The sequence below is a fragment of the Musa acuminata genome, chromosome BXJ2-9, assembly GCF_036884655.1.
Source record: "Musa acuminata AAA Group cultivar baxijiao chromosome BXJ2-9, Cavendish_Baxijiao_AAA, whole genome shotgun sequence".
NCBI lineage: Eukaryota > Viridiplantae > Streptophyta > Magnoliopsida > Zingiberales > Musaceae > Musa > Musa acuminata.
In genome coordinates this window covers 43636263-43662509 of record NC_088346.1, presented here as the reverse complement: position 1 = coordinate 43662509, position 26247 = coordinate 43636263, and the positions used below count along the sequence as shown (strand labels likewise).

Below are 26247 nucleotides of genomic sequence, written 5' to 3'. Positions count from 1 at the left end.
GCGCTGATGTCAAGAAAATATGATGAAGGTGACATAGCCTCGTGATGAGACAGAGGCAAGAGACACTCATAATGGGGTTGAGGCTACATGTAATCTTATCTTTTAAAAATAATAATGAGTGCTCTTTGAAAATCAAGTAAAACGGGATGATTTATGAAAAAAAGTAAAAATAATAATTTTTTTTGGATAACTTGCTCAAATATATAACATTATAGGTAAATGTCCTGTAATCTTTTTATTAAAAATTAGACTCAACTAGGCTGATGTAACTTTATACATAAAATTCACAAATAATAATTTAGTTTTTGGTGATGAAACTACTGGGTAATATTACAAACCTTGATGAGAACTGAGACCAAAGTCATATACCTTGTTATTTACTGTCAAATTTAAGTTTGGTTTAGTGGCTGAAAGAAAGATGATTTCTTGATCACTCAACATTTAGTAAACCTATTGTTATCCGTTTGTGGATCCAAATGTACCAAAAATGGCTACTGGGAAAAGATCAAACTTGCTCTTCTTGGACAGAGAATATGGAGAAAGGTCAACCACTTATCCTCCTAAATCCAAGTCAACCAGGGATGGATACATCCATTATATAAACCTAGGAAACTTCTCTACTTACATCACCCCTCTCCTCCTCTTTTCCGTCCTAGCTTGAGAAGACCTCGCAAACATGACTTTGAGACCACCCACTCTCTTCTTCCTCCCCTTCCTTCTCTTCCCCTTGGCAGCTTCCCACAACATCACCAGGATCCTCGCCCAGTTCGACGACTTCTCCACCTTCAACAGCCTCCTCACTCAAACCCAGCTGGTCTCTGACATCAACAGCCGCCGCACCATCACCGTCCTCGCCGTCGACAACGGTGCGGCCTCGTCCGTCTCCAGCCGCCCCACCGACGAACTCAAGAAGATCCTTTCGGTGCACGTCGTACTTGACTACTACGACGACGCGAAGCTCCACAAACTCCCCAACCACACCGCCATTCTGACCACGCTCTTCCAGGCCACCGGCCTCGCCTCCGGCCGGAACGGGTTCCTCAACGTGACCAACATGGGCAACGGGCAGATTGCCTTCGGCTCCGCCGTGCCGGGCTCGTCCCTGGTCGCTAACTTCGTCAAGGTCGTGGCGACGCGGCCCTACAACATCTCGGTCATCCAGATCAGCAGCGTCATCGTCCCGCCCAGCATCAGCGGTGGGGCCAGCAACCACAGCACATCGCCGACGGCAGCGCCAGTCGCGGCACCTGCGCCGGCGAATGCAACACTGACACCGACGCTGGCCCCTTCCAAAGACGCCCCATCACCAACTCCCGACGCAGCGTCTCCGAGTGACGTGTCGAACGGGCCCTCACCGGCGGACGCACCGGCAGACGCACCGGCTTCAGACACTCCTGTGGCGTCACCGCCGGGCCCAATGAGCCCGGACGGATCACCGGCCGGAGCTCCGTCGAACGACGCCGACGCTCCGGCAGGTGAATCTTCAGCCGCCGAGCGTGTGGTTGCTGGTGCTGGAGTTGCTATTACCATGGCTTTCGCCATGTTAGGTTCTCTCCAAATGAGTTAAGAGAGAGCGACAGAGACCTTTAGTGTTACGTACGTACATGACCAAGCATGCATCTTTATTGCATGGTTTTGCATGGTCATGAGATAGTATGAGTATAACACCAAGTATAGTCACAAAGTAAAGGTCCTTGGTGTGTAATTGTATGTCTCTCTGCACTTAAAGCAGACCTGCAATGTATGCATAACTCGAGCGTTTTTGACACACATGTTTTGATATTGTATTCTCTCTCTCTCTCTCTCTCTCTCTAGTTGGTTTGTAAGACAGATTTCACAGCCAGCTACAGAAGAACATGAAATCCAACAACCATCAAACACTACTTCAATCTAAAAGCATTCCATCTTATTCAGGTATCAAATTGGCCTGTCAATTATTCCAGCTTACTAAGCATACATAACTTGGTTAGACAGAGATGAATAATATGTTTGGCTTTCGGCCAAATTTCCAGAAGTAAATGTGTGCAAATTCACCTAAGGTAAAGCACAATTATCTTGCAGAAAATAATTAGAAGTTTGTGACCTCCTGAAGACGATTGGATGCAACTAAGAGAGAATTGCTTGCATGTAGCAGGCACAGCAAATTATTCATTGCTCGGCTCGAACGCCGGCAGGCCCCATTCTTTTGGCTTGAAATCCATTAGGGAACCAAGAACCTGGTCTGCTTCTTTCTGATGCGAAGCATCCAAACAAGGATCTGGGACCATAATCACATTCCTGCATGAAGCATTCAATAGAAGGAAATGAGAAAACGATTTGTGACTGGATGGGGATGTGTATCTCAATCACTTACATCCCGGCATTTTTAGCTGCTGCTACTCCTGATGGTGCATCTTCAAAAACTAAAATCTTGCTTAGGTCCACGCTACCCTATTTAATAGGCAATATCCAATGAGCATAAATTGGAAACCATGTAAGAGATGATCATGATCCATTTCTCACAACTTAAAGAGTAAAACCGCATATATCTATTCACAGAACAAATTGATCATTGGCACCTCGAATCTTTTTGCAGCAGCAAGAAATACTTCAGGAGAAGGTTTGCCTTTTGTCACTTCTGGATCATCACCCATGACCACATGGTGCATCATAGCAATTATCTCACCATGATTTTGCGTCTTCAGAGCAAAGTGCCGCTTATGAGATCTGTCGAAAATTGTTAATTATTGGAAATAATGTCCCATTTGGGCTCATGGGCAGGCCACATTTTAGGAAAAGGAACACTAGCAAATAGGATTTTAAGATAAAAATTATTCCCAGAAGTAAGCAGATCTTCAAGGATCAAAACACAAAACGTCTCATCCAAACTAGTAACGAAGTGAGTATGACAAAATAACTTACCCTGTTGCAATACACATAGGTATCCCCTTAGCATGGAGATGACTGACAAGTCTCTTGACACCTGTTTGAGAATAATTTATGCAACTAAAACTCAGCAACATGATAGAAGAAAAGTTTCTGATACCTAAGGAAAAAAATAAAATATCTTAAGCACTAAAAGATTGTTTTTGTTTGTGGTGGATCTACCTCTGCCTATAGAAATGCATCTTTGCCATGCAAGTATGTAGGGAAATCAATACTCATCCAAAACTAAAGTTCAACACACATAAATCAAATGTTAACAGATATCCTTTGGCAATTCAATTTCAATATCTATCTTATGAGGCACTCTTGAGTGCCTGAGAAAGCAAGAAACTTCTGTTTGAACTTGGAGAGTCATTCTTCTAAGAGCACTGCAACCACTTGGTAAAGTAGACAATGATATCATTCCTGATATCTGAAAATGGACTTAATTATTTTTCATATTATGGAATATCCAGATAGCTATGCCTATACTTAACCTTACAAAACAGTTGCTGAGCACTTTAGTTGTGCAACCAAAATAAAGCAAGCATTTCCACATACACTCAACTCCAAAACTGAACATCACCTATCCTACTGTGTAAATGCCTTACCATATGAGGTTATGCAGGAATTTTCCTAGAGTGCCAACTCATAAAATGGAGTAAAATGTATAAGTTGTCAAACTATTAAATAGTTTATGACCAGCAAGCTTCAAGTGGAATCATTTAGCTATTCATTGACCACCAATGTTCTGAAACAACAAAGTTACCATCTAATGACCGGTGCTTATTCTGAGAGCTAAGAGCTAGATCCAGGTAGGGTCTCTTTCTAATGTGTTATTTTCTCCATTTGCTGAGTCAATTGGTTTGACACAAAAGCATAAGACAACCTATGTAATCTCAAGGTCTGAGCATTTATCCAATGCTTAACATCGCATTGGTTTATTCCTGCCCCACAGAGACCCTGATCTCTTCATTGACCGTTCTATAGTAGGAAGACAAGATCACAAGGGTGTCACTAGTTCCATACCTAATCTCGCAGAACAGTACAACACCAATAGATCCTTCTACTTCTTTAACAAAGGGTAAAAGGCGCTTTGGATGTAAGCGGTCTACCAGCCACCTAAAGCACATGAACTTCGTTTGACTCATAGTTTCCTACATTCCAAGGATGTCTTTATATATGATTTGATCATCCATCACACTACTCCCAAGTCCTCTTTTTCAACTACATCATCCAATCTATCATTCCTTGAGAGTGCTAAAATGGAACTACCAACTATGTTTTGGCATATTCAAGGATCTTCAAATTGTCTATGTTGGCGCCTTCACTCAATTTTGGTCAAGAACAATTACTATCGAATGCTGAAACTTCAAGCAAGAAATTTCCACAAGATCCAGCATGCATTCATGAAACCAATGTATAGCTACTGAACCATCCATTCAGGCAAAAGATAAAGCAGAATAACAACCTCCAAAAGTTCTTCACAGAAGTTCACAAGCATTATACCGAACACCTGGACTGCAAATAGTTATGCACTTGCGCACTCAGAAATCAAAACAAAAAGCATCTCTTTTTTTGCCTTTTCTAACACGTCAATCATCTAATACGTCATGAATTCAAAAGATCAAGAAAAGAGAAAGGCAAAATACGGCCACGAACGTAGATCATCGACTCACCGGGCAACTGCTGGCACGTGGGAAAGAGGTCCTGCAGCATCCCTTCCCGCTCCTCGAGGAAGGCCTCGGGCGTGAGGAGGCCATCGAGGCCGGACTCGCGGACGAAGATTCGGGCGGACTCAATGGCCTTCTTCCCCATCATCTGGGCCTTGAGAGACCAGTCGAATGTCTTCCCAAACCTCGCCAGGATCTTCTCCTGCACCAACGTGTAGAACGGTTCCGTGTCTACGCATCGCAAAGCGATCGCACGTCAACGACACCAACAAGAGGATCACAGAGGGGGAGAGGGGGAACACATCGATAGCATACCGAGGAGGAGGCCGTCCATGTCAAAGATAACGTGGGTGATGGGGGCTCGAACGCGGGGGAGGAGCGGGGTCGCCATGAACAGATCTGCGCCGGAGCGGCCGCCAACGGTGTCGGTGTAGAGCAGACTGGTCTCCCTCTCTTCCTTTTGTTATCGGATTCGGATGCTCCTCCTCCTCAAGTACTGGACACCCACACCGCCCCCAAATCCAGGATCCGCACACGAAACCTTTTCCTCACTATTCGTGTTTATTTTATTTTTCGTTCTACCCAGATTCATACCTTCACCTACGTAAAGAGAAAAAGAAACCGTCATAGCAGAGAGATGGGGTGCTTTTTTGGGTAAGTTAAGCAAGTACGATAATGTTTACACATTTAGAGCAACCAAGATTTAATATATAAATATGTATATATAACATTCAAATGTGTTCAACGGTATGAATACATAATAGAGAAATACTTTTGTATATATATATATATATATATATATATATATATATATATATATATATATATTGCCTGATCCACTCTCACCCCTACATATGATCCCAAAAATGAAAAGAGGAGTCCAATGCATCTTCTTCTGATGGCCTCATATCTAATGCCTATCATCTGATTTCATGCATCATTGACACAGAAGGACCCTTGTCAAGGTGGTAGTTGCTGTTGGTTGACACATAGTTTTCTTGGTGACTTTAAGGAGGATCGACCAATGTAACTCATCATCATAGGTCAAAAGTTTCACAATACAAAGTGGAAGAAGAATGATCCAAAATAGTGGTTCATCTTCTTCCACCTTTCTTTTTCTTTTCCTTTTTATATTATCCCACTTTTGTTCTAGTAAGCAACATTGTTGATTGTGTTCCTGGACTTGTAGACCTTGATCAATGTGGTTGGTAAGCAAAAAGAATTTAAGTCAAATGAGTTCTAAATAATATATTAGTTGCTGTTCAACTTAGTATTTAAATCAAATAAAGATGTCATACAACTGCAATTCCAATATAATTAGATACGGAAAATATCATCTATAATGTTGGAAGCTAATAACGAGAGAGAAATAGATGCATGTTTGCCTCGCATGCATCACGTCATGGATTTTGCTATTATTTTGGTTGTATGAGACCAAATACCGAAGCTAAGATTTATTATAAGATAAATATGCTTAAGTTGGCATATTATCCAACACAAGGTTGGTGAGATCGCACCAATTCCTACGTCAACATCTCCATCACCCGCCAATCGCATCTTCCGCCATCGATTCCGATCTGACGGTCCTGATTTCTCCTCTCCATGGTGTGAGTCGGGTCACGCCACGCCGACGTCATGCCCACCCACCTCCCACCCATCCGGTTCGGGGTAGGTGAGATCGGGTCCAAGCCGGTCCGGTTCGCGTCTCCATGGACGGCTGCGATCGTGATGTGGTTGGTAAAAACGCTTGCGAAAGGAGATCTTGGCCGCTGGTTTACCGTCCGCGTTCAACAATTGCTTGCCGCAATCCCGCGCTCGGACGTGTCTCACCAAACCCACATCAGCATTTGTCTTCCTGTTTACCCAATAGGAATTTTGTTAATGCCAAGTGTCCTCACCAACTCCCCGATGCGCTTCGCCGGTATATTATCTTGCGTGCCTCCTCCCACCATCTCCTTCTTCAGGGAAGAGAGCGCAGCCAGATTACTCTTCTTTTTGTTTTCTACTGTCAGCAGAGCAGCTGCCTTGGTTATCGCCATGGGTTCGTACTCGATGCCGGAGAAGACCATCTTCAGGTCGAAGCTGCCGGACATCGAGATCGACAACCGCCGGTCGCTCCATGATTACTGCTTCGAGCATCTGGCCGACTTCGCCGACCGCCCATGCATCATCGACGGCGCCAGCGGCTCTGTCATGAGCTACGCTGAAGTCGACGTCGCCGCCCGCCGCGCAGCCGCCGGCCTCCACGGCCTCGGCGTTGGGGAGGGCCAGGTTATCATGATCCTCCTGCAAAACTCCCCTGAGTTCGTCATTGCCTTCCTGGCTGCCTCGCACCGCGGAGCCGTCGCCACCACCGCCAACCCCTTCTACACCCCGGCGGAGATCCACAAGCAGGCCGCCGCCTCCGGCGCTCGCGTCATCTTCACGGAGTCTTGCTACGTCGACAAGGTCCGGGAGTTCGCGCGGGAGTGCGGCGTCACCGTCGTGTGCGTCGACCACCCGCCGGAGGGCTGCCGCGCCTTCTCGGAGCTCCTGGCCGCCGACGAGCGCAACCTCGCCGAGGTCGAGATCAACCCCGACGACGTGGTGGCACTGCCGTACTCTTCAGGGACGACCGGGCTGCCCAAGGGCGTCATGCTGACCCACCGGAGCCTGATCACCAGCGTGGCCCAGCAGGTGGACGGCGACAACCCCAACCTCTACTTCCACCAGGAGGACGTGCTGCTCTGCGTGCTGCCGCTCTTCCACATCTACTCCCTCAACTCGGTGCTGCTTTGCGGGCTTCGGGCAGGCGCCGCCATCCTGATGATGAAGCGGTTCGAGATCTCAGCCATGCTGGAGCTGGTGCAGCGGTACCGGGTGACGGTGGCGCCGTTCGTGCCACCGATCGTGCTGGAGTTCGTGAAGAGCCCGCTGGTGGACTGCTACGATCTGTCGTCGATAAGGACGGTGATGTCAGGTGCGGCGCCCATGGGGAAGGAGCTGGAGGACAAGTTCATGGCGAAGCTCCCCAACGCCAAGCTCGGCCAGGTGAGACACACAACACTACAACACAACGTAAATGTTCGATCCACCACCTCACGCGAACGACTCAAAACGATCCAATCTCTATTTCTCAGGGCTACGGGATGACGGAAGCAGGGCCGGTGCTCTCGATGTGCCTGGCGTTTGCCAAGGAGCCCTTCCCGATGAAGTCCGGCACGTGCGGCACCGTTGTGAGGAACGCCGAGCTCAAGATCGTCGAACCTGACACCGGCGCCTCCCTCGGCCGCAACCACCGGGGCGAGATCTGCATCCGAGGAGCCCAAATCATGAAAGGTCCGTCTCCTCCTTGTTCCATTCCGTTGACCAACACACACAAGCCTTTGACCAAATCAAAATAGTATTCCCGTACACGTTCACACCAACCAAACGGATAGCACACATCCCCTTGTCTGTCAACAAGTAGAGAGAGAGTGTATGTGTTCAAAGTGGTTCGAACACACGTTGACCTGCTGGCTGCTGCTGCTGTCGTCGTACAGGATACCTCAATGACCCAGAAGCAACCAAGAACACCATAGACGAGGAAGGCTGGCTGCACACAGGCGACATCGGCTTCGTGGACGACGACGACGAGATCTTCATCGTCGACAGGCTGAAGGAGATAATCAAGTACAAAGGATTCCAAGTTGCTCCAGCCGAGCTCGAGGCCCTGCTCATCACCCACCTTGACGTCGCGGACGCTGCCGTCGTCCCGTAAGTACCTCCAACCCTGCTCAACCCCTTCACGTAGCTTCTTCTATGGATACTGATGCAGCAAATTCGTCTTTCCAGGATGAAGGATGAGGTGGCCGGAGAGGTCCCCGTCGCCTTCGTCGTCCGTGCCCATGGATCTCAGATCACGGAGGAGGAGATCAAGCAGTACGTCTCGAGACAGGTGGTGTTCTACAAGAGGATCAACAGGGTATTCTTCACGGAGGCGATTCCCAAGGCGCCATCGGGAAAGATACTGAGGAAGGATCTCAGGGCGAAGCTAACGAGTGAGTTCGCGTCCGCTTGATCTCCATCCCACGGTCCGTATATATCTTCTTTTTCTTCCTGAAATGCCCCGGGCGAGCGACCGGGAGTGCTTTTATGGGTGGCCGCTTGCGAAGGGGTATTTTGGTCTCCCGAAGAAGCTATAAAAGGTGTATATTTGGTATATTAAGCTTGTAATGTTGTTATACGACATGGGATGTATTTGTTGGAATGGAACGTATGATTGCAGCTTATTATTAAAGTGGTATTTAATACAGATACACTTGCATATACAAGATTAACTTTTATATTTGCTCTATAATTTGAGTTCGGAATATGTGTATTTATTAAATTCTTGTAAAATCTTTAAAATTAGGAACGTATTTTTTATAACTAATAAATCTTGTAACTTCTTTGTTGGACTATATACGCTAACGGTAAAAACTAAACTCTATTTACCTCAACCATTAATTTTTTTTTTGTTTTTTCTAGTGATACAAGAAAGTTTTAGGTGATAGATGAGATAAATTATGTTATAAGAATGTTAAAAAAAATAATAATTTATGTCTCACGGTAAAATTGTCACCTCATGGGTGACACATGTACACCAGCATATGTGAAAAGTGAATATCAATGTTACATGAAATGATGATTTTTTTAGTATCACTGGTTACCTCAATAATTGTTATGTCATCTTGATAATTGAAATTATCATTTTAGAGATAATTGGTGTCACATCATTTGCAAATCTCTGTAGAGGGGAAAGAGCTTCAAGAGAATACAATACTTGTAGCATCTCTTTTAAGGAAGTACACGGAATTAATTCAAAGCGACATCGACAAGCGAAAGAAACGGGTAAAAGGAAGGAGATACTATATTATGTGATTCTATTTAATTAAGTAATATGTATTTAGATATAATTAAATTTTAATTATAATTATCAACTAATAATTTTTTTTAATTATAATATAATTACTTAGGATATGATTTTAGTGAAAGGAATTTTCCTAATTACTTATCTTAAATATTATGCTCTCGTTTATAAATAGATAGAACCTCGTAAGGATTCGATAGATGACATTATTGAGATATATATTTTTTTTTTCTTAGTCACAAGATTACAAATCTTCTCTTAATCCAATACTCATCCTATGAAGGATAGAAAAATAGGAGAAGATAAGTTTAGTTCTCCTTATAGATCAATATCACTCGTTTTTGAAAATGATGATGATGCAATTGTAGATAAGATAAACATATCAAATAAGAGCTTTATTAATGGTATCTAAAGGTATATATTATACATTTGATCTAGCTATTTGATTTTAGTTTCTGATATTAAAATTTTTTATACAATAATAGTATATTATAATTTTTATATTTACAATTGATATTATAACCATATTTTAAAATCAAATACTTTAGATCGTAAAAGTATTTCAAATCTATTTTATATTTAAATATGTTTATTAGCACTATTTACTATTGAAAATGTATTCTTTGATTTTGATTTATGATACTTAAATAATTTATTTTTGTTATGGATCTACTTTCTTATCTCGTCCATCTTATCGCCTGCTTACAAGCAACGTGAGGTTCCTCATATTTGATTGATGGATTATCGTTGATAACTTACTGTAGATGACAATATTGTTGAGGACGATAACCACTAGTGATTGCCAACCCAACTATAGGTAGTGATTTTGTACGGAGTGGAAGCATCATAGGGTTCGACAACTGATAGCAACCGCATACATGGCTGCTTGTGTACAACAACCTTGCAATGATCGACCTACCTTAGTCGTAGGAGGATTCAACAATGTCACTGCACACAATGACTACGATGGTTATAGTAGTGTCGTTGTGTGCGGCAATTGTAATAACATCATGACCTATGGTGACTCATTATGATTTTGAATTATACATATAGATACGAAAATAATTTTTCAGAGTGAAAATATGGATAAGAAAATTTATATGGAATAAACTAAATGATTCATAGGGAAAATAAAAGAAATGCAAATTTTGGTATGTAAATTTATGAAGTACATTTATGACTATAAATAGCTTCTAAACAATGGTATATAAAGTTTCTTAATATCATTACTTTTTTAAATTTAAAAAGTTATTGATCAGTATTTATATTGAAGATCAGTAGAAGCAAACTTGTTATATTGGTCTTATATATGGATAATATTTTTCTTGTTAATAGTGATATTGGTTTATTATACTAGACGAAAAAATTTCTCATCAAGAATTTTAATATGGTTAATATGAATGATATATCTTATATTATTGACATTGAAATATTCAGAGATATATTGATCAAATATTAAAGAAATTTAGTACACAACTTTGTTCAGCAAATAATATAAGTAAAATTTTTAGTCAAAACAAGTATTTTTAAATAACTTAGAAAAGAATTAGATTTAAAAAATTTATTATGTATGTATAGTTAGAAGTTTATTATATACTCACACTTTTACTATACCAAATATTAATTTTATAGTTGATATACTAGATAGATATTAAGGTTACGCAAGAATGAAATACTAAAAGACTATAAAGAAAATAATAAGATATCTGGAAGAGATATGATCACATATATAAAATTTAATTATCTTAAAATGATGATATTTTTAGATAATAATTCTATAAATTATCTTAATAATAGGAAGTTCATTTTATGTTTTATATTTATATTAGTTAGAGGGGCAATTTATAGAGAAAAATATAAAAATAATATTTTATTATATTATCAATAATAAAAATTAAGTTTGTTTGTGGCATATTTTTAGGTCATTTATCAAGCTTTATCTTATGACTTAGTATGATTAGACTTAATTGCTAAATCGTTGAAGATATTTTGTGACATATCATAATAATTTTATTCTCTAAAAATGACAAGTGCCTTAATAGTTCTATGCATTATAGTATAAATTACTTGATGGTTAGAAAAATAAGTTCAAAAATAATTAATATTAATTAAAATTTTAAATTTTAATGTATTAATTATTGATCCATTCACTAAGGCTTTACGGTCTAAAGTATTCGAAAGAATATATTCTCATAATTGGGTTTCTATACAACTTATAAAAGATATAGTAATTCATATTTGAGTGGACATTATAATCAACATTCTAGTTTAAACAATTAAAGTTATTTATTTATGTTATTTTATTCGCATTTATGTGTGTATATATTATAGTTAAATATGATAACAAGATTATCTCGATAAGATAAATTATATAGGTCATCTTAAACTACATTACGAAGGGTTAATAGTATTGTAATGCATAGAAGGAAGTATTTCATTAATGACATACAACTACTATGATTCGCATTGGTAGTTAGACTTAATGTAGTATTATGTTTATTAAATTTATTAGCTTATTTTGTAAAATTTGTGTGTACTTATAAATTTTTTCAAAATTTCAAAAAATAATTAAGTAAAATTATTTTTAAATAACCTTTTATTTTATTTATTTTGATTTTAATTTTTTTTTATATCTTACAAAATTCAAGTGAGAGAATGTTAGATTATGTGTCTCTATCTAATTAGGTAAGATATATTATGAATATGATTGGATTTTGATTATAATTATCAGCCAATAGAAAGAAAATTCAATTATAATAGTATTCCTTAGGAGATAATCTTGATGGGAGGGACTCTCCTAATTACTTATCATAGACCATCTACTCTCACATATAAATAGACAAAACATCCTAGAGACTCAACATAGATACGTGAAGTTATTAAAAAATTATAGATCTTTTCTCGTTTTTATTTAGTCAAATGAAGTTATTGAGATTATGGGTCTAATTCAGATCAACATAATTGTAGTTTTATGCACCTATATATTAAATAAATATTTTTTGAATGGCACCGAAAGTACATATCATAAATTTGATTTATCATTATTTGATTTTTAATTTTTGACATTAAAGTTTTTGATATAACAATAGTATATTATAGTTTTTATGCTTACAGGAGAGGTCAGCGAGCACCAACCTCTTTATCGAATTTCCTTAACAGAGAATCATCATAGAACACTTCATCTTTATCCTCAACGTCCAAATATGTAGAAGCAACTATAACAGAATCAACCTCTTATATAATGCCTAATAGGATTGCTGTTAGTTCAGAGATCAAGAGGAAAGAAAAGGATAATTGGCAACAAGATCTATCCATGCTTATCGCCACATCATTGATCATCTTAGAGATTGAAACCATCTGATTTTAATCACCTCAATCGCCTTTCCACCAACCAAATCATCTTATCTTGAAGTAGTCGCCCAACTATAAATAGCTAATCATTTTCTTTTTCTTTATCTTTTTAAACTCTAGATGTTACTCTAATTAGGACACTTAACTAATTTAAGCATCAAAGAAACTAAGTCGAAACTATCCAACAACAATATTCTACAAATATATTGGAAATCTATCAAAAGTTCTCTAACATATTTAGACTATTATCAACTAATTTGTACTCGAAAGAGATTAATTAGTCGTTGGCCGTTCTAATCCAATGAGCTTGAAAACATAGCCCAAGGTGGTTTAAGATTAAGATTTGTCGGAGTCCAATCTAATAAACCAAATACACATATTATGTACGAACATATGCATAAACAAATAAAGCTCAATTCAATTTTAATCGAATCCAATTAGATAGAACTTCACATGAAATCAATTTCAAGCCTAATACATAAATCCTCCAACAGAATTTAATCTGTTAAAAAAACACAGTTCTCGGTAGACAAGCTTAATCAAAGAAATCCTAATCGAATCCACAATCTTCATTTAAGATAAGAACTTCTAAAGATAAAACAAGATGAGATCTAGGTGATTTATCTGATATAGATTCACTAGCACAAAGAAAATTGTTAATCCATGACGTTCATAAATGAGAATTATTATAATGCATCCACCCAATCCTTTTTTTTTTCTTCATCGATAGAGACAAATATATTAGTTTGATATACATGATTCCAATACTTGTTGTTAGAAAAGGATCTAATATATATTATACTTTGATGATAGACTCAAAATGGGCACATAAAAAAAATAATTTCAATGTGTTAGAAATGTGGTGGTGTCAATTAGCTTTGTTAGTGGGACTGATCTCTTGGTAGGCATAGCATTATTGTTCCTTCTCTCACCTTACATCAACGTCCCACCAGTTGGAGTGCATTCGCAATCACACATCAGAGAAATGGAAAAGAAACATGAAGAACAACGAGGTGGGAAAGAATCTGAATACCTTATGTGATGAATGTTACTGCTGATTAGGCCAAATGAAACAGTGCTGTGCTTGTTGTCTCTTAGGAAGGGACACTCATCTCAACATCGCGGCAGTAGTGCACCGAAGAACTCACTGTTATGTCCAAGAACAAGTGATCTGTGAGGAATGGCATGGACGTGAGCAGAAGCTTGAGGAGGGAAACTGCTGTGCTGCAAGATCCTTTTTGCTTCGGGTGTAATATTAATCCCATATGGAAAATAAATTTGATTAATATATTATTATTAATTTTAATTTAAATATTCTGATCAGTAATTTAAATCACCAAACCTAGATGATGACATTAATGATACTTGTTGTTCGAGAAGAATAAGATATTGCTTGTGACGGTAAATTTAGTTTTTGTGCAGAAATCTATTGGTAGATCTTGTTAGGTCGATAGGATCTTTTGATAAAATTGAGATCTTAAATATGTTATTATATTATTTTAAAAAAAATAACATTCTTATAAAAATATTTAAGAAAAAACTCTTCTCGTTAAAGAGTTCATATAAATAAAAGTAATGTGAAGAGAGATATCAAATTAATTCGAGCATCCTAATGGCTCTAACAAATATGCTCTCGATATCAAATAAGTAACCTTTTATGATACATGAGCCTCTCAACTATCGTACCAATGCAGCATCTATAGTTTAGGAGATCTAATTATTGTATCTTATTATAACACCAAAACACAATGATTAAAATATTATCTGATACCAAAACATGCTACAAATTCTAATAAGAAAAGTATCGACACTATCAACTCATCCTGTCACTCAAATCGAAAGTATAGCGACTCTCATCTACTCTTTGTAGCCGTCGACAAGAGATCAACCCATGATCCCTATAAATTATCTCAATATCATGAAGTTTACTTTATGTTTTATATTTATATTAGTTGAAGAGGCAATTTATAGAGAAAAATATAAAGCACATGCTTTTATGTGAGGATTTAGTGTGATTAGACTCAATTATCAAATCGCTAAAAATACATTATGATATATCATAGTATTTTTCTTCTCAACAAGTACTCTAACAATTCTACGTATTGTGTATAAAGTATTTGACGGTTAAAATTTAAAAATAATTAGTATGAACTTAAATTTCACTATATTGATCCATTCACTAAGACTTTATAATGTAAAGTATTTGATTAAATATTGTTAGGATCGAGAGCACTAAGAGGGGGGGGGGTGAATTAGTGCAGCGGAAATCTTACAGCGATTAAAAACCAAAAGCTGCGTTCGTTCAAAAACTATTATGATGCAAAAACAAATTCTCAGTTTGTATCTAAGTGCAGTTTGCGTCTAAGCGCAGATTGCGTCTAAGCGCAGTTTTGCGTCTAAGCGCAGTTTACGTCTAAACTCAGATTTACGTCTAAACGCAGTTTTACGTCTAAACGCAGATTTACGTCTAAACGCAGATTTACGTCTAAACGCAGATTTACGTCTAAACGCAGTTTTACGTCTAAACGCAGATTTACGTCTAAACTCAGATTTACGTCTTAAACTCAGATTTACGTCTAAACGCAGATTTACGTCTAAACGCAGTTTTACGTCTAGACGCAGATTTACGTCTAAACTTTGAAACTTGTTTGTATACTCGCAGAAGGCAGTATGCAGTTGAAATCAAGACGTAAACGTGAACTGAGATCTGATGATTGAGCGAGGAAAGCCGATTTACGTCTGAATGCAGTTTTACGTCTAAATGTTGAAACTCGTTCGTAAAATTGTAGAGGACAGTTTGCAGTTATCAATAGGATCAAAATGTAAGTGTAAACTGCAAAGAAGCTCGTTCGTAAAAGCACGGAAGACAGTTCTGCAGAATCAAACGTAAACGTAAACTGTAATGTATGAAAATACGAATTTACGTCTGAATGCAGATTCGGAAGAACAGCACTTAGAACTTGTTCGTGAAAGCGCAGAGAGCAGTAGTAATGAAGGAGGTTTGCAGTAATGATAAAGTGCTCGAAAATAAACGCAAACCAGAGATTTAGAGTGGTTCGGTCAGCCTTGACCTACTCCACTTTTGGCTTCCTCCACCGACGAGGTTGCCGACGTCAACTAGGGGCCTTCCTTCAATAGGCGAAGGCCAAACTGCCCTTTTACAATTTCTCTCCTTTTGACAGGCTCAGGAGACAACCTTTACAGACCTTTCTCTCCTCACTTTACAACTAAAAACTTGAAGAACAGAAGGAGGAGACTTAAAGGCTTTACAACACTTTTGAGCTCTTAGAATCACAGAAAAGATCAAGATTTCGGTGTAGGTCTTTATCTTTTCAGTGCTGAATGGGTGGGGTATTTATAGGCCCCAACCCAATTCAAAATTCGAGCTCAAAACGATCAAATCGATCAAATCCCAGAATTCTGGGATCAGGCGGTTGCACCTCTTGACTGGAGAGGTGGCACCGCCTGGCAGAGCTCGAAGACTGAGCTCAGGCGATTGCTCCTCTCTGCCAGAGCTCGAAGACTGAGCTCGATGGTTGCATCACCTGGCAGAGCTCGAAGACTGAGCTCGGTGGTTGCATCGCCTGGCAGAGCTCGAAGTCTGAGCTCGGTGGTTGCATCACCTGGCAGAGCTCGAAACTGAGCTCAGGCTGATGCACCTCTCTGCCAGAGCTCGAAGACTGAGCTCGGTGGTTGCATCACCTGACAGAGCTCGAGACTGAGCTCAGGCTGATGCACCTCTCTGCCTGAGCTCGAAGACTGAGCTCGGTGGTTGCATCGCCTGGCAGAGCTCGAAACTTGAGCTCTGGCGGTGCAACCTCTTGACAGAGGAGGTTGCACCGCTCAGTCTAGCTCGAAGACTGAGCTCTGGGCGGTTGCACCTCTTGGCTGGGGCGGTTGCACCTCCCAGCCTCGCAGACCTGGCGGTTGCACCTCCTGGCTGGGGCGGTTGCACCTCCCAACCTCACAGCCCTGGCGGTTGCACCTCCTGGCTGGGGCGGTTGCACCTCCTGGTGCAATCAGGGTCCGAATGGTTCGCTCCATTCGGCCCAATTTGAATCTTTTCAGGGGCCCAATTGCCCCAAGATTAAGCTAATGGGATCACCTCCCATTTTCATGCTTAATCATCATGCTAACTACGATTAACTCTAAGACAACTTCTGCAGCTTTGCTCCGATGCGTCAATCGCTTCTTCCGGCGAGTTTCCGGCCAACTTCCGTCGATCATCCGATAAACCCTCGGTGATCCTTCTGCGGACATCCGGCATACTCCTGGACTTTGCGACGATCCACTTGGCGAGTTCCGACGAGCTTCGCTTGGCAAGCTTCTGGACTTCTCGGATCTGTTCTCGCTGAACCTCCGACGACCGTCCGAACTTCCGTCGAACTCTCAAACTCCCAACGTAATCATGATCTTGACTCCGGCGCAACACCTGCTGCTTGTCTTACTCTCATCGTAGTTAATCCTGCACACTTATCTCAACACATAGATTAGATAACAAATGACAATTGACTTCATCATCAAAATCCGAGATTCAACAATCTCCCCCTTTTTGATGATGACAATCAATTGATAAAGGAGTTGTCCTTAACTCCCCCTATCTATATGCCATAGTTGAGATAAGTCAACCTTGAATTCAAGACCAAAGAATTCAAGTGACGTATTGATAAGTTAGATCAGTTAAACTTATCAATGCTCTCATCATGATGCCCATCATGATGTATCTCTTCAAGAATGATGTCAAGGCATGACATACATCATCAAGTTTGTATGATAGTGTTTGTAACTATTCATCATGTAATAATATAAAGCTACGAAGGACTTTTTACATGATGCACACATTTAAGATTTTCTAGCAAGTTTGCATTTTCTATAGAATATCAAATCAAGATATGATGCAAACTATAGCACATGTTCACATATCTCTTGGTGATGCAAGGATGGCATAACATTGTTTATAGCATCACTCAAGTATTTGCAACTATGACATAGACATGATTATGGCAGTTCAGCTATGACATAGTGTTTATCAATTCATATGTTTCTCCCCCTTTGTCATCAACAAAAAGCATGATAGCATTATCAAGTACATAAAGGAAGTCATGACACATATATCTCTTTATTGTTTTTGCTTGACGGAGGAAAGTCATTTTTCAAAGAGTTTTCATAAGAGTGTACAGGAACATCCCATACAAACCGAAAAATGAACTTCTTACATGCATTTGGTTAAAAATATTTGTCACATAATTTGCAACATGTTATTTGATCAAGCGTTGTCAAGGCATGTAATAGTAATAACATCCGAAAAATAATTTTAACTAGTTTAAGTATTTGGACAAATCAACATTCCTAATTCTTTTCTTATGTAATCAAATTGTTCTTCACATAGGGGTTTTGTGAAGATATCAGCCAGTTGATGTTTGGTATCAATAAACTCTATGGTTACATCATGATTAGAGACATGATCTCGTATAAAGTGATGTCTAATATCAATGTGTTTGATTCTTGAGTGTTAAGCTTTTGATGTAGTAACACAATTATTTCAAGTGCAGCATTCTATCATATTGCATAGCAAGATTTTTATTTCAGCAAGTGTAGCATTGCATCACATGGTAAGATATCAGCTCGTACGATGCAAATTTTTGTTTGATATCTTGATACATGGCATGATAGCAATCATATTAGTAATAGCAACCATATCAATGTCATACTGCTGACTTATCAACTTACATTGGTATGTTGCTTCATATTTTTCAAGGCATAGGCTTTTAAACCTTTTTAGTTTTAGTGCAAAAACCGAGATAAACAACAAGAGATGTTTGCAAATATGCTTACACAAACAAAGATAACCATATCAGGGTAACATATGTACAGCATATCAGGTAACCATAAAGACAAAGTCCTTCATGAATAACATAGGGAGTTTACAACATGTCATATCAAAAACAGCAGATGTTCATACAAGCTTATTCATGAGGTGGAAGATTAAAGTGCCTAAGTAAAGAGTCAAATTGTCGATGGATTTGCTGCAGCTCGGTTAGGATTTGATCTTGTCGAAGTTCAAGCCGTTCTTGTCTTTGTTCAAATCGGTCCATCCGAATCCCGATATCTTCGATGGATGATGTGTGAGTTTGCTCAACCGGATATGTTTCCTCAAAGGGACAGATCGGAGGAGATTGGGTACTCCTAAAGACTGGGGTTTCCGGCTCTAGTTCAGGTTCAGGTTCAGGCTGAGGGGGATCAGTTCTTCTAGGCATTCTAACCCAGTTACCGTTTCTATAGTGACATCTTAGTCGGTGAAGTAGATTTTTGTTTATTATGCTGAATCTATCTGCTTTCATTACTTCTTCTTCTAGTGGTATTTGAATGTCGTAAGCTTTCATTATTCTAGTAATTATTCCACCATATGGGAGCATCATATCTTTCGTAGATAATTCTAACATGTTTTGTTGGATCAGATAGCCAAGACAAATGTCACGTCCTTTCATGATTAGGTACATAATTCCTAATTCCAATTGACTCACTTCATCATGATGGTATTGTTTAGGAAGAATTATACTAGTCATGATATGATGAAGTATCTTAGTGTTAAAGGGCAATAGATGTTCACAACTTTTAGGAACAGATTCTATGTTAGGATTGGCAAGGATTGTTCCTAAGGCTTCAACGTAGGATGTTTCAATGGTTTTTTCATCCCATGATCCTTTAAAGTAAAGTCCTATGCTTTTCATGGGAATACCTATCATATCACAAATGAATCTATCAGTGATTGAGATGTGTTGTCCTAAGAGATAGGTTGACATCCTTTCTTCATCATCTATTTGCATGTTGTTGTAAAATAATCTAACTAGTCTAGGATAAATGGGTTCGTTGATCTGCAAAATTGGAAGTAGATTTAGGTTTGCAAACCATTGGATAGTCTCTACATCTCTTAGTTCATTCAGATCTACGTATTTTCCCTTATTGATGCTTCTTAGTTCGAAGGAGAGAAATTTTTCAGCATGGTTTTTTGAATCGAAAAGAGTGAAATCAAACTCTTCTACTAATCTCCTCTTTCCCTTGTCCCTTGAGGATCTTTTAGATCCCATAACTACTGCTGTTTAGAGGGATGATGATAAGCTAAAGTAAATGAAGAACAAAACAGAATTTAAGAGCTTCTTAGAGAGTACCTTTGTGAAATCTTCAAGAGAAGGAAGGATTCTTGATGTTTTGCTCCGAAATGGGAGGTATTTGGAAGGCTTAGAGGAGTGAAATGGGAATGGAGGAGACTTGGAAGAGTAGAGGAGGAAATGGGGGTGAGTTGGGGTCGGTTCCTTAGCCGGCCCTAGTGTGGGTTTAAAGGGCAGAGCTGCTGGCGGTTGCACCTCTGGCTGGAGCGGTGCAACCTCTGGCAACCCGTGATAGCTGGAGGTGCCACCGCCAGCTGGAGAGGTGCCACCGCCTGCAGCCAGTGAGCACCTAAGATGATTTGATTAGGGAGCCTTTGCCTTGAGGAGAGTTTCAGAGCAATTAATGTTTGTTACATGATTTCGTATGAGTTTTTATTTAAGGAAGAAGCTCTTTGTACGATCAAGATAGATCTTTTAACGTGCATACGTATGTTTGTTTGGTATCCCTTTTAAGATCATGACATATTTAGTTTCTACAAGAATTAATTCGTAGATGAACGGGTTTTGAAGATCAGGGGGGTATGTGAATTTGGATATCATATGTTTCTAATAAGGTTGTATCGTATTTGTGATTTCACAACTTCCACTTGTTACTTAAGCGTTGCGAGTTCCTTTTTGATTCTTGGTTTATGACCATTGAGAGTCAAGGAGCAGAATATTATTTCTTGCTCCGGCCTAGACTTTTAATGTTTTTATAGGAAGGGATGATCTTTAGGAACCCATTTGCTTTTGGGTGCCTCATTAATAGATCTACATTTTCTATTATGTTGCATAGAGTTTATCATGGTTCCTTTAGGAACCCAACTTAATTTGTTTGGACTTATTTTCTTGAAGGGACAACAATGTGTCTTGTGTCCAAACTTGCAACAAAAGTTGCACTTGGTTTGGTGTTGAACATGTAAGATGGAGCCTTTTATGAAGGTAGTTGGATTTTGGTGAGGACTCCTCACAAATCCAATCCCACTTCTTTTGGGAGCATGACCCTTGTTTGTAAGGATCATGTTTAATGACTTGCTACCAACCTCGAATTTCTTCAAGGTGTCCTTAAGTAGCAAGTTTTCTTTTTGTATAGTTTCTAAATCATGACATTTGATACATGAATTTAAACTATCATGATGTTCGACTTTTAACTTATCAAACTCACAAGTAAGATTATCATGTACCTTTTTTAGCAACTTGTATTTTCTATTTATAACTTTGCATTCATCAAATAAATCATGGAATGCATTTAATAATTCATCGAAAGATAAATCAGCATCTAATAAATCCGTTACCTCCTCTTCGATGGCCATAAAGGCGTAATGAGCAACTTGCTCGGTGTTGGACTCTTCTTCTTCAGATACGCTTGCGTCATCCCATGTTGCTTGAAGAGCCTTCTTCTTTGATGTTCTTCTTTTGACTTGGGGACAATCATTCTTGTAGTGTCCCGGCTTTTTACATTCGTAGCAGATCACTTGGTCCTTCTTGGGTTCAAGTTTATTTTTCACATCGTTTTTAAACTTGTTTCTTTTGAAGAATTTCTTAAACTTTCTTGTCAAAAGTGCCAAGTCATCATCACAGTCCTCATCACTTGAGTTTTCTCTCAAGTGGCATTCAGAAGTTTTAAGTGCCATATCCTTCCTGTTCTTTGGAAGGATGTCTTCTTGCTCTTCATGAGCTTTGCAAGTCATTTCGTAGGTCATTAATGACCCGATTAGTTCTTCAAGAGGGAAGTTGCGCAGATCCTTTGCCTCTTGAATGGCAGTGACTTTAGGATCCCAACTTTTAGGAAGGGATCTTAGTATTTTATTTACGAGTTCAAAATCCGAAAAACTTTTTCCGAGTCCTTTTAGACCGTTGACGACATCCGTGAAACGGGTAAACATGTCGCCAATGGTTTCACTCGGTTTCATTCGGAAAAGTTCAAAAGAATGCAGCAACAGATTGATTTTTGACTCTTTCACTCTACTTGTGCCCTCGTGGGTCACTTCAAGTGTGTGCCAAATATCAAAAGCAGTTTCGCAAGTTGAAACACGATTAAACTCGTTTTTATCAAGTGCGCAAAATAAGGCATTCATAGCCTTTGCATTAAGAGCGAAAGCCTTCTTTTCCAACTCATTCCAATCGATCATTGGAAGAGAAGACTTTGAAAATCCGTTTTCAACAAGGTTCCACAGTTCAAAATCCATAGAAATAAGAAAGATCCTCATTCGGGTCTTCCAGTAAGTGTAGTCCGTTCCACTGAACATGGGTGGACGTGTAATCGAATGCCCCTCTTGGTTTCCGGCGTATGCCATCTCTCTTGGGTTTTAATCCTTTAGAGAGTTAACCTTGCTCTGATACCAATTATTAGGATCGAGAGCACTAAGAGGGGGGGGGTGAATTAGTGCAGCGGAAATCTTACAGCGATTAAAAACCACAAGCTGCGTTCGTTCAAAAACTATTATGATGCAAAAGCAAATTCTCAGTTTGTATCTAAGTGCAGTTTGCGTCTAAGCGCAGATTGCGTCTAAGCGTAGTTTTGCGTCTAAGCGCAGTTTACGTCTAAACTCAGATTTACGTCTAAACGCAGTTTTACGTCTAAACGCAGATTTACGTCTAAACGCAGATTTACGTCTAAACGCAGATTTATGTCTAAACGCAGTTTTACGTCTAAACGCAGATTTACGTCTAAACTCAGATTTACGTCTTAAACTCAGATTTACGTCTAAACGCAGATTTACGTCTAAACGCAGTTTTACGTCTAGACGCAGATTTACGTCTAAACTTTGAAACTTGTTTGTATACTCGCAGAAGGCAGTATGCAGTTGAAATCAAGACGTAAACGTGAACTGAGATCTGATGATTGAGCGAGGAAAGCCGATTTACGTCTGAATGCAGTTTTACGTCTAAATGTTGAAACTCGTTCGTAAAATTGTAGAGGACAGTTTGCAGTTATCAATAGGATCAAAATGTAAGTGTAAACTGCAAAGAAGCTCGTTCGTAAAAGCACGGAAGACAGTTCTGCAGAATCAAACGTAAACGTAAACTGTAATGTATGAAAATACGAATTTACGTCTGAATGCAGATTCGGAAGAACAGCACTTAGAACTTGTTCGTGAAAGCGCAGAGAGCAGTAGTAATGAAGGAGGTTTGCAGTAATGATAAAGTGCTCGAAAATAAACGCAAACCAGAGATTTAGAGTGGTTCGGTCAGCCTTGACCTACTCCACTTTTGGCTTCCTCCACCGACGAGGTTGCCGACGTCAACTAGGGGCCTTCCTTCAATAGGCGAAGGCCAAACTGCCCTTTTACAATTTCTCTCCTTTTGACAGGCTCAGGAGACAACCTTTACAGACCTTTCTCTCCTCACTTTACAACTGAAAACTTGAAGAACAGAAGGAGGAGACTTAAAGGCTTTACAACACTTTTGAGCTCTTAGAATCACAGAAAAGATCAAGATTTCGGTGTAGGTCTTTATCTTTTCAGTGCTGAATGGGTGGGGTATTTATAGGCCCCAACCCAATTCAAAATTCGAGCTCAAAACGATCAAATCGATCAAATCCCAGAATTCTGGGATCAGGCGGTTGCACCTCTTGACTGGAGAGGTGGCACCGCCTGGCAGAGCTCGAAGACTGAGCTCAGGCGATTGCTCCTCTCTGCCAGAGCTCGAAGACTGAGCTCGATGGTTGCATCACCTGGCAGAGCTCAAAGACTGAGCTCGGTGGTTGCACCGCCTGGCAGAGCTCGAAGTCTGAGCTCGGTGGTTGCATCACCTGGCAGAGCTTGAAACTGAGCTCAGGCTGATGCACCTCTCTGCCAGAGCTCGAAGACTGAGCTCGGTGGTTGCATCACCTGGCAGAGCTCGAGACTGAGCTCAGGCTGATGCACCTCTCTGCCTGAGCTCGAAGACTGAGCTCGGTGGTTGCATCGTCTGGCAGAGCTCGAAACTTGAGCTCTGGCGGTGCAACCTCTTGACAGAGGAGGTTGCACCGCCCAGTCTAGCTCGAAGACTGAGCTCTGGGCGGTTGCACCTCTTGGCTGGGGCGGTTGTACCTCCCAGCCTCGCAGCCCTGGCGGTTGCACCTCCTGGCTGGGGCGGTTGCACCTCCCAACCTCACAGCCCTGGCGGTTGCACCTCCTGGCTGGGGCGGTTGCACCTCCTGGTGCAATCAGGGTCCGAATGGTTCGCTCCATTCGGCCCAATTTGAATCTTTTCAGGGGCCCAATTGCCCCAAGATTAAGCTAATGGGATCACCTCCCATTTTCATGCTTAATCATCATGCTAACTACGATTAACTCTAAGACAACTTCTGCAGCTTTGCTCCGATGCGTCAATCGCTTCTTCCGGCGAGTTTCCGGCCAACTTCCGTCGATCATCCGATAAACCCTCGGTGATCCTTCTGCGGATATCCGGCATACTCCTGGACTTTGCGACGATCCACTTGGCGAGTTCCGACGAGCTTCGCTTGGCAAGCTTCTGGACTTCTCGGATCTGTTCTCGCTGAACCTCCGACGACCGTCCGAACTTCCGTCGAACTCTCGAACTCCCAACGTGATCATGATCTTGACTCCGGCGCAACACCTGCTGCTTGTCTTACTCTCATCGTAGTTAATCCTGCACACTTATCTCAACACATAGATTAGATAACAAATGACAATTGACTTCATCATCAAAATCCGAGATTCAATAAATATATTCTTATAATTGAGTTTCTGTATAACCCATAAAAGATATGGTAATGAATGTATGAGTAGACATTATAATTGACATTCTTATATGCATAATTAAAGTTATTTATTTTTATTATCTTATTAATATATATATGTATATATTATGATTAAATATAATAATAGGATTGTCTTGACAAGATAAATTATATGGATTATTTTGGATTGCATTAGGATGGGTTAATAGTGTTATGATACATAGATAGAAGTATGACATTGATAACATGCAATCGTTATGACTCACATTGATAGTCACACTTAATATAGTATCATGTTTATTGGATTTATTGGGCTATTTTATAAAATTCATGCATGCATGTAAAATATTTTTTAAAAGTTTTAAAAACTAATTAAGTAAAATTATTTTAAATAACCTTTTATTTTATTTGTTTTGATTTTAATTTTTTATAATTTATCAATTAATCAGTCAAGTTGGAGAATATTAGATTATGTGATCATATCTAATTAAATAAGATCTATTATAGATACGATTGAATTCTCATTATGATTATCGACTAATAAAAATAAATCTAATTATAGTATGATTTCTTAAGAGATGAACTTGATGAGATGGAGTCTACTAATTAGTTATCTTAGACCTTCTGCTCTTACCTTAATCATGTGAAATTTTTGAGAGATTACAAATCTGTTCTTATCTCTCCTTTTCTCTAATTCGGTCATTCATAGGAAGAGAAGAGAAGGTAAGTCTAGTTCTCCATACAAATCGATATTGCTGTAGTTTTCGAATGCGATGATGGTACACCTATATATCATATAAAGACTTTTCGAATGACATCGAAAGATATACATCTTAAATTTGATCTATCGTTATTTGATTTCAGTTTCGAAAATCAAAGTTTTTTATATAACAATTACATATTATAGTTTTTATGCTTATAAGAGACGCCAACAAATAACAACCTCTCTTATGATCAACCTCTTCACAACTTACAGTAGAATTTTCCTAACAGAGAATCATCATAAAACCAACACTTCATCCCTCTCTGCAACTCCTAAGCATTGTGTCGCGAGAGATCAAGGAGGAAAGAAATGTATAATTGGTAATAGGCATTATATCATGATGTTCTCGTGACGATGATAGTTCTTTACATTAATTTCCTATTTTAGGCACTTTAAATTTATAGCGAGAGTAGATTAATTTCTTTTTTCTATTATATTTCGTATAATAGAAACATAACTCCATCAAAAATTTTCATCTGAGAGATGATGGCTTGATGGATTGTTGAACCAAAACCCTATAAATATCAAAAACTACTACTCTTAGAGGTGATTGTGCTACATCATCAGTCATCTCAAGGGTCATTATATCATCATGATGTCCAAATTCGTTTATCCTACCGACATTTGTACCACCTTAGAGATTGAAACCATCATCCAAGAGACAGTTATTCTGCAATTTCAATCACCTCAATGGCCTTTCCAACTTAGCTTAATCATCTCATTCTTTTTCTTATCTTTTTAAACTTCGGATGTCACCCTAACTTAGACACTTAAGTAATTTAAGTATCAAAGAAACTAAATCGAAACTATCCAACAGCAATATTCTACAAGTATATCGACAATGAGAGCTT

The 26247-nt window shown here is 39.4% G+C and overlaps 3 protein-coding genes across 3 annotated transcripts; 2 read left to right on the top strand and 1 right to left on the bottom strand.

The window, feature by feature from the left end:
- The first annotated feature begins 640 nt into the window (after positions 1-640).
- On the top strand, positions 641-1772 carry LOC135622688 (fasciclin-like arabinogalactan protein 14). Its single transcript, XM_065124729.1, has one exon. The coding sequence runs from the start codon at positions 677-679 to the stop codon at positions 1565-1567; it is 891 nt and encodes a 296-aa protein (XP_064980801.1). The 5' UTR covers positions 641-676; the 3' UTR covers positions 1568-1772.
- Positions 1773-1884: 112 nt separating this feature from the next.
- LOC135623514 ((DL)-glycerol-3-phosphatase 2-like) lies at positions 1885-5053 on the bottom strand. The gene is made up of 6 exons (XM_065126572.1): positions 4893-5053; positions 4584-4808; positions 2902-2962; positions 2559-2706; positions 2354-2430; positions 1885-2277 (listed from the first exon to the last, which is right to left on the bottom strand). The coding sequence occupies exons 1-6, from the start codon at positions 4966-4968 to the stop codon at positions 2145-2147; spliced, it is 720 nt and encodes a 239-aa protein (XP_064982644.1). The 5' UTR covers positions 4969-5053; the 3' UTR covers positions 1885-2144.
- Positions 5054-6498: 1445 nt separating this feature from the next.
- LOC103998718 (4-coumarate--CoA ligase CCL1) lies at positions 6499-8881 on the top strand. The gene is made up of 4 exons (XM_009420272.3): positions 6499-7607; positions 7697-7895; positions 8099-8312; positions 8391-8881. Exons 1-4 carry the CDS (start codon positions 6615-6617, stop codon positions 8614-8616), a joined length of 1632 nt encoding a protein of 543 aa, XP_009418547.2. The 5' UTR covers positions 6499-6614; the 3' UTR covers positions 8617-8881.
- The last annotated feature ends 17366 nt before the right edge of the window (positions 8882-26247 follow it).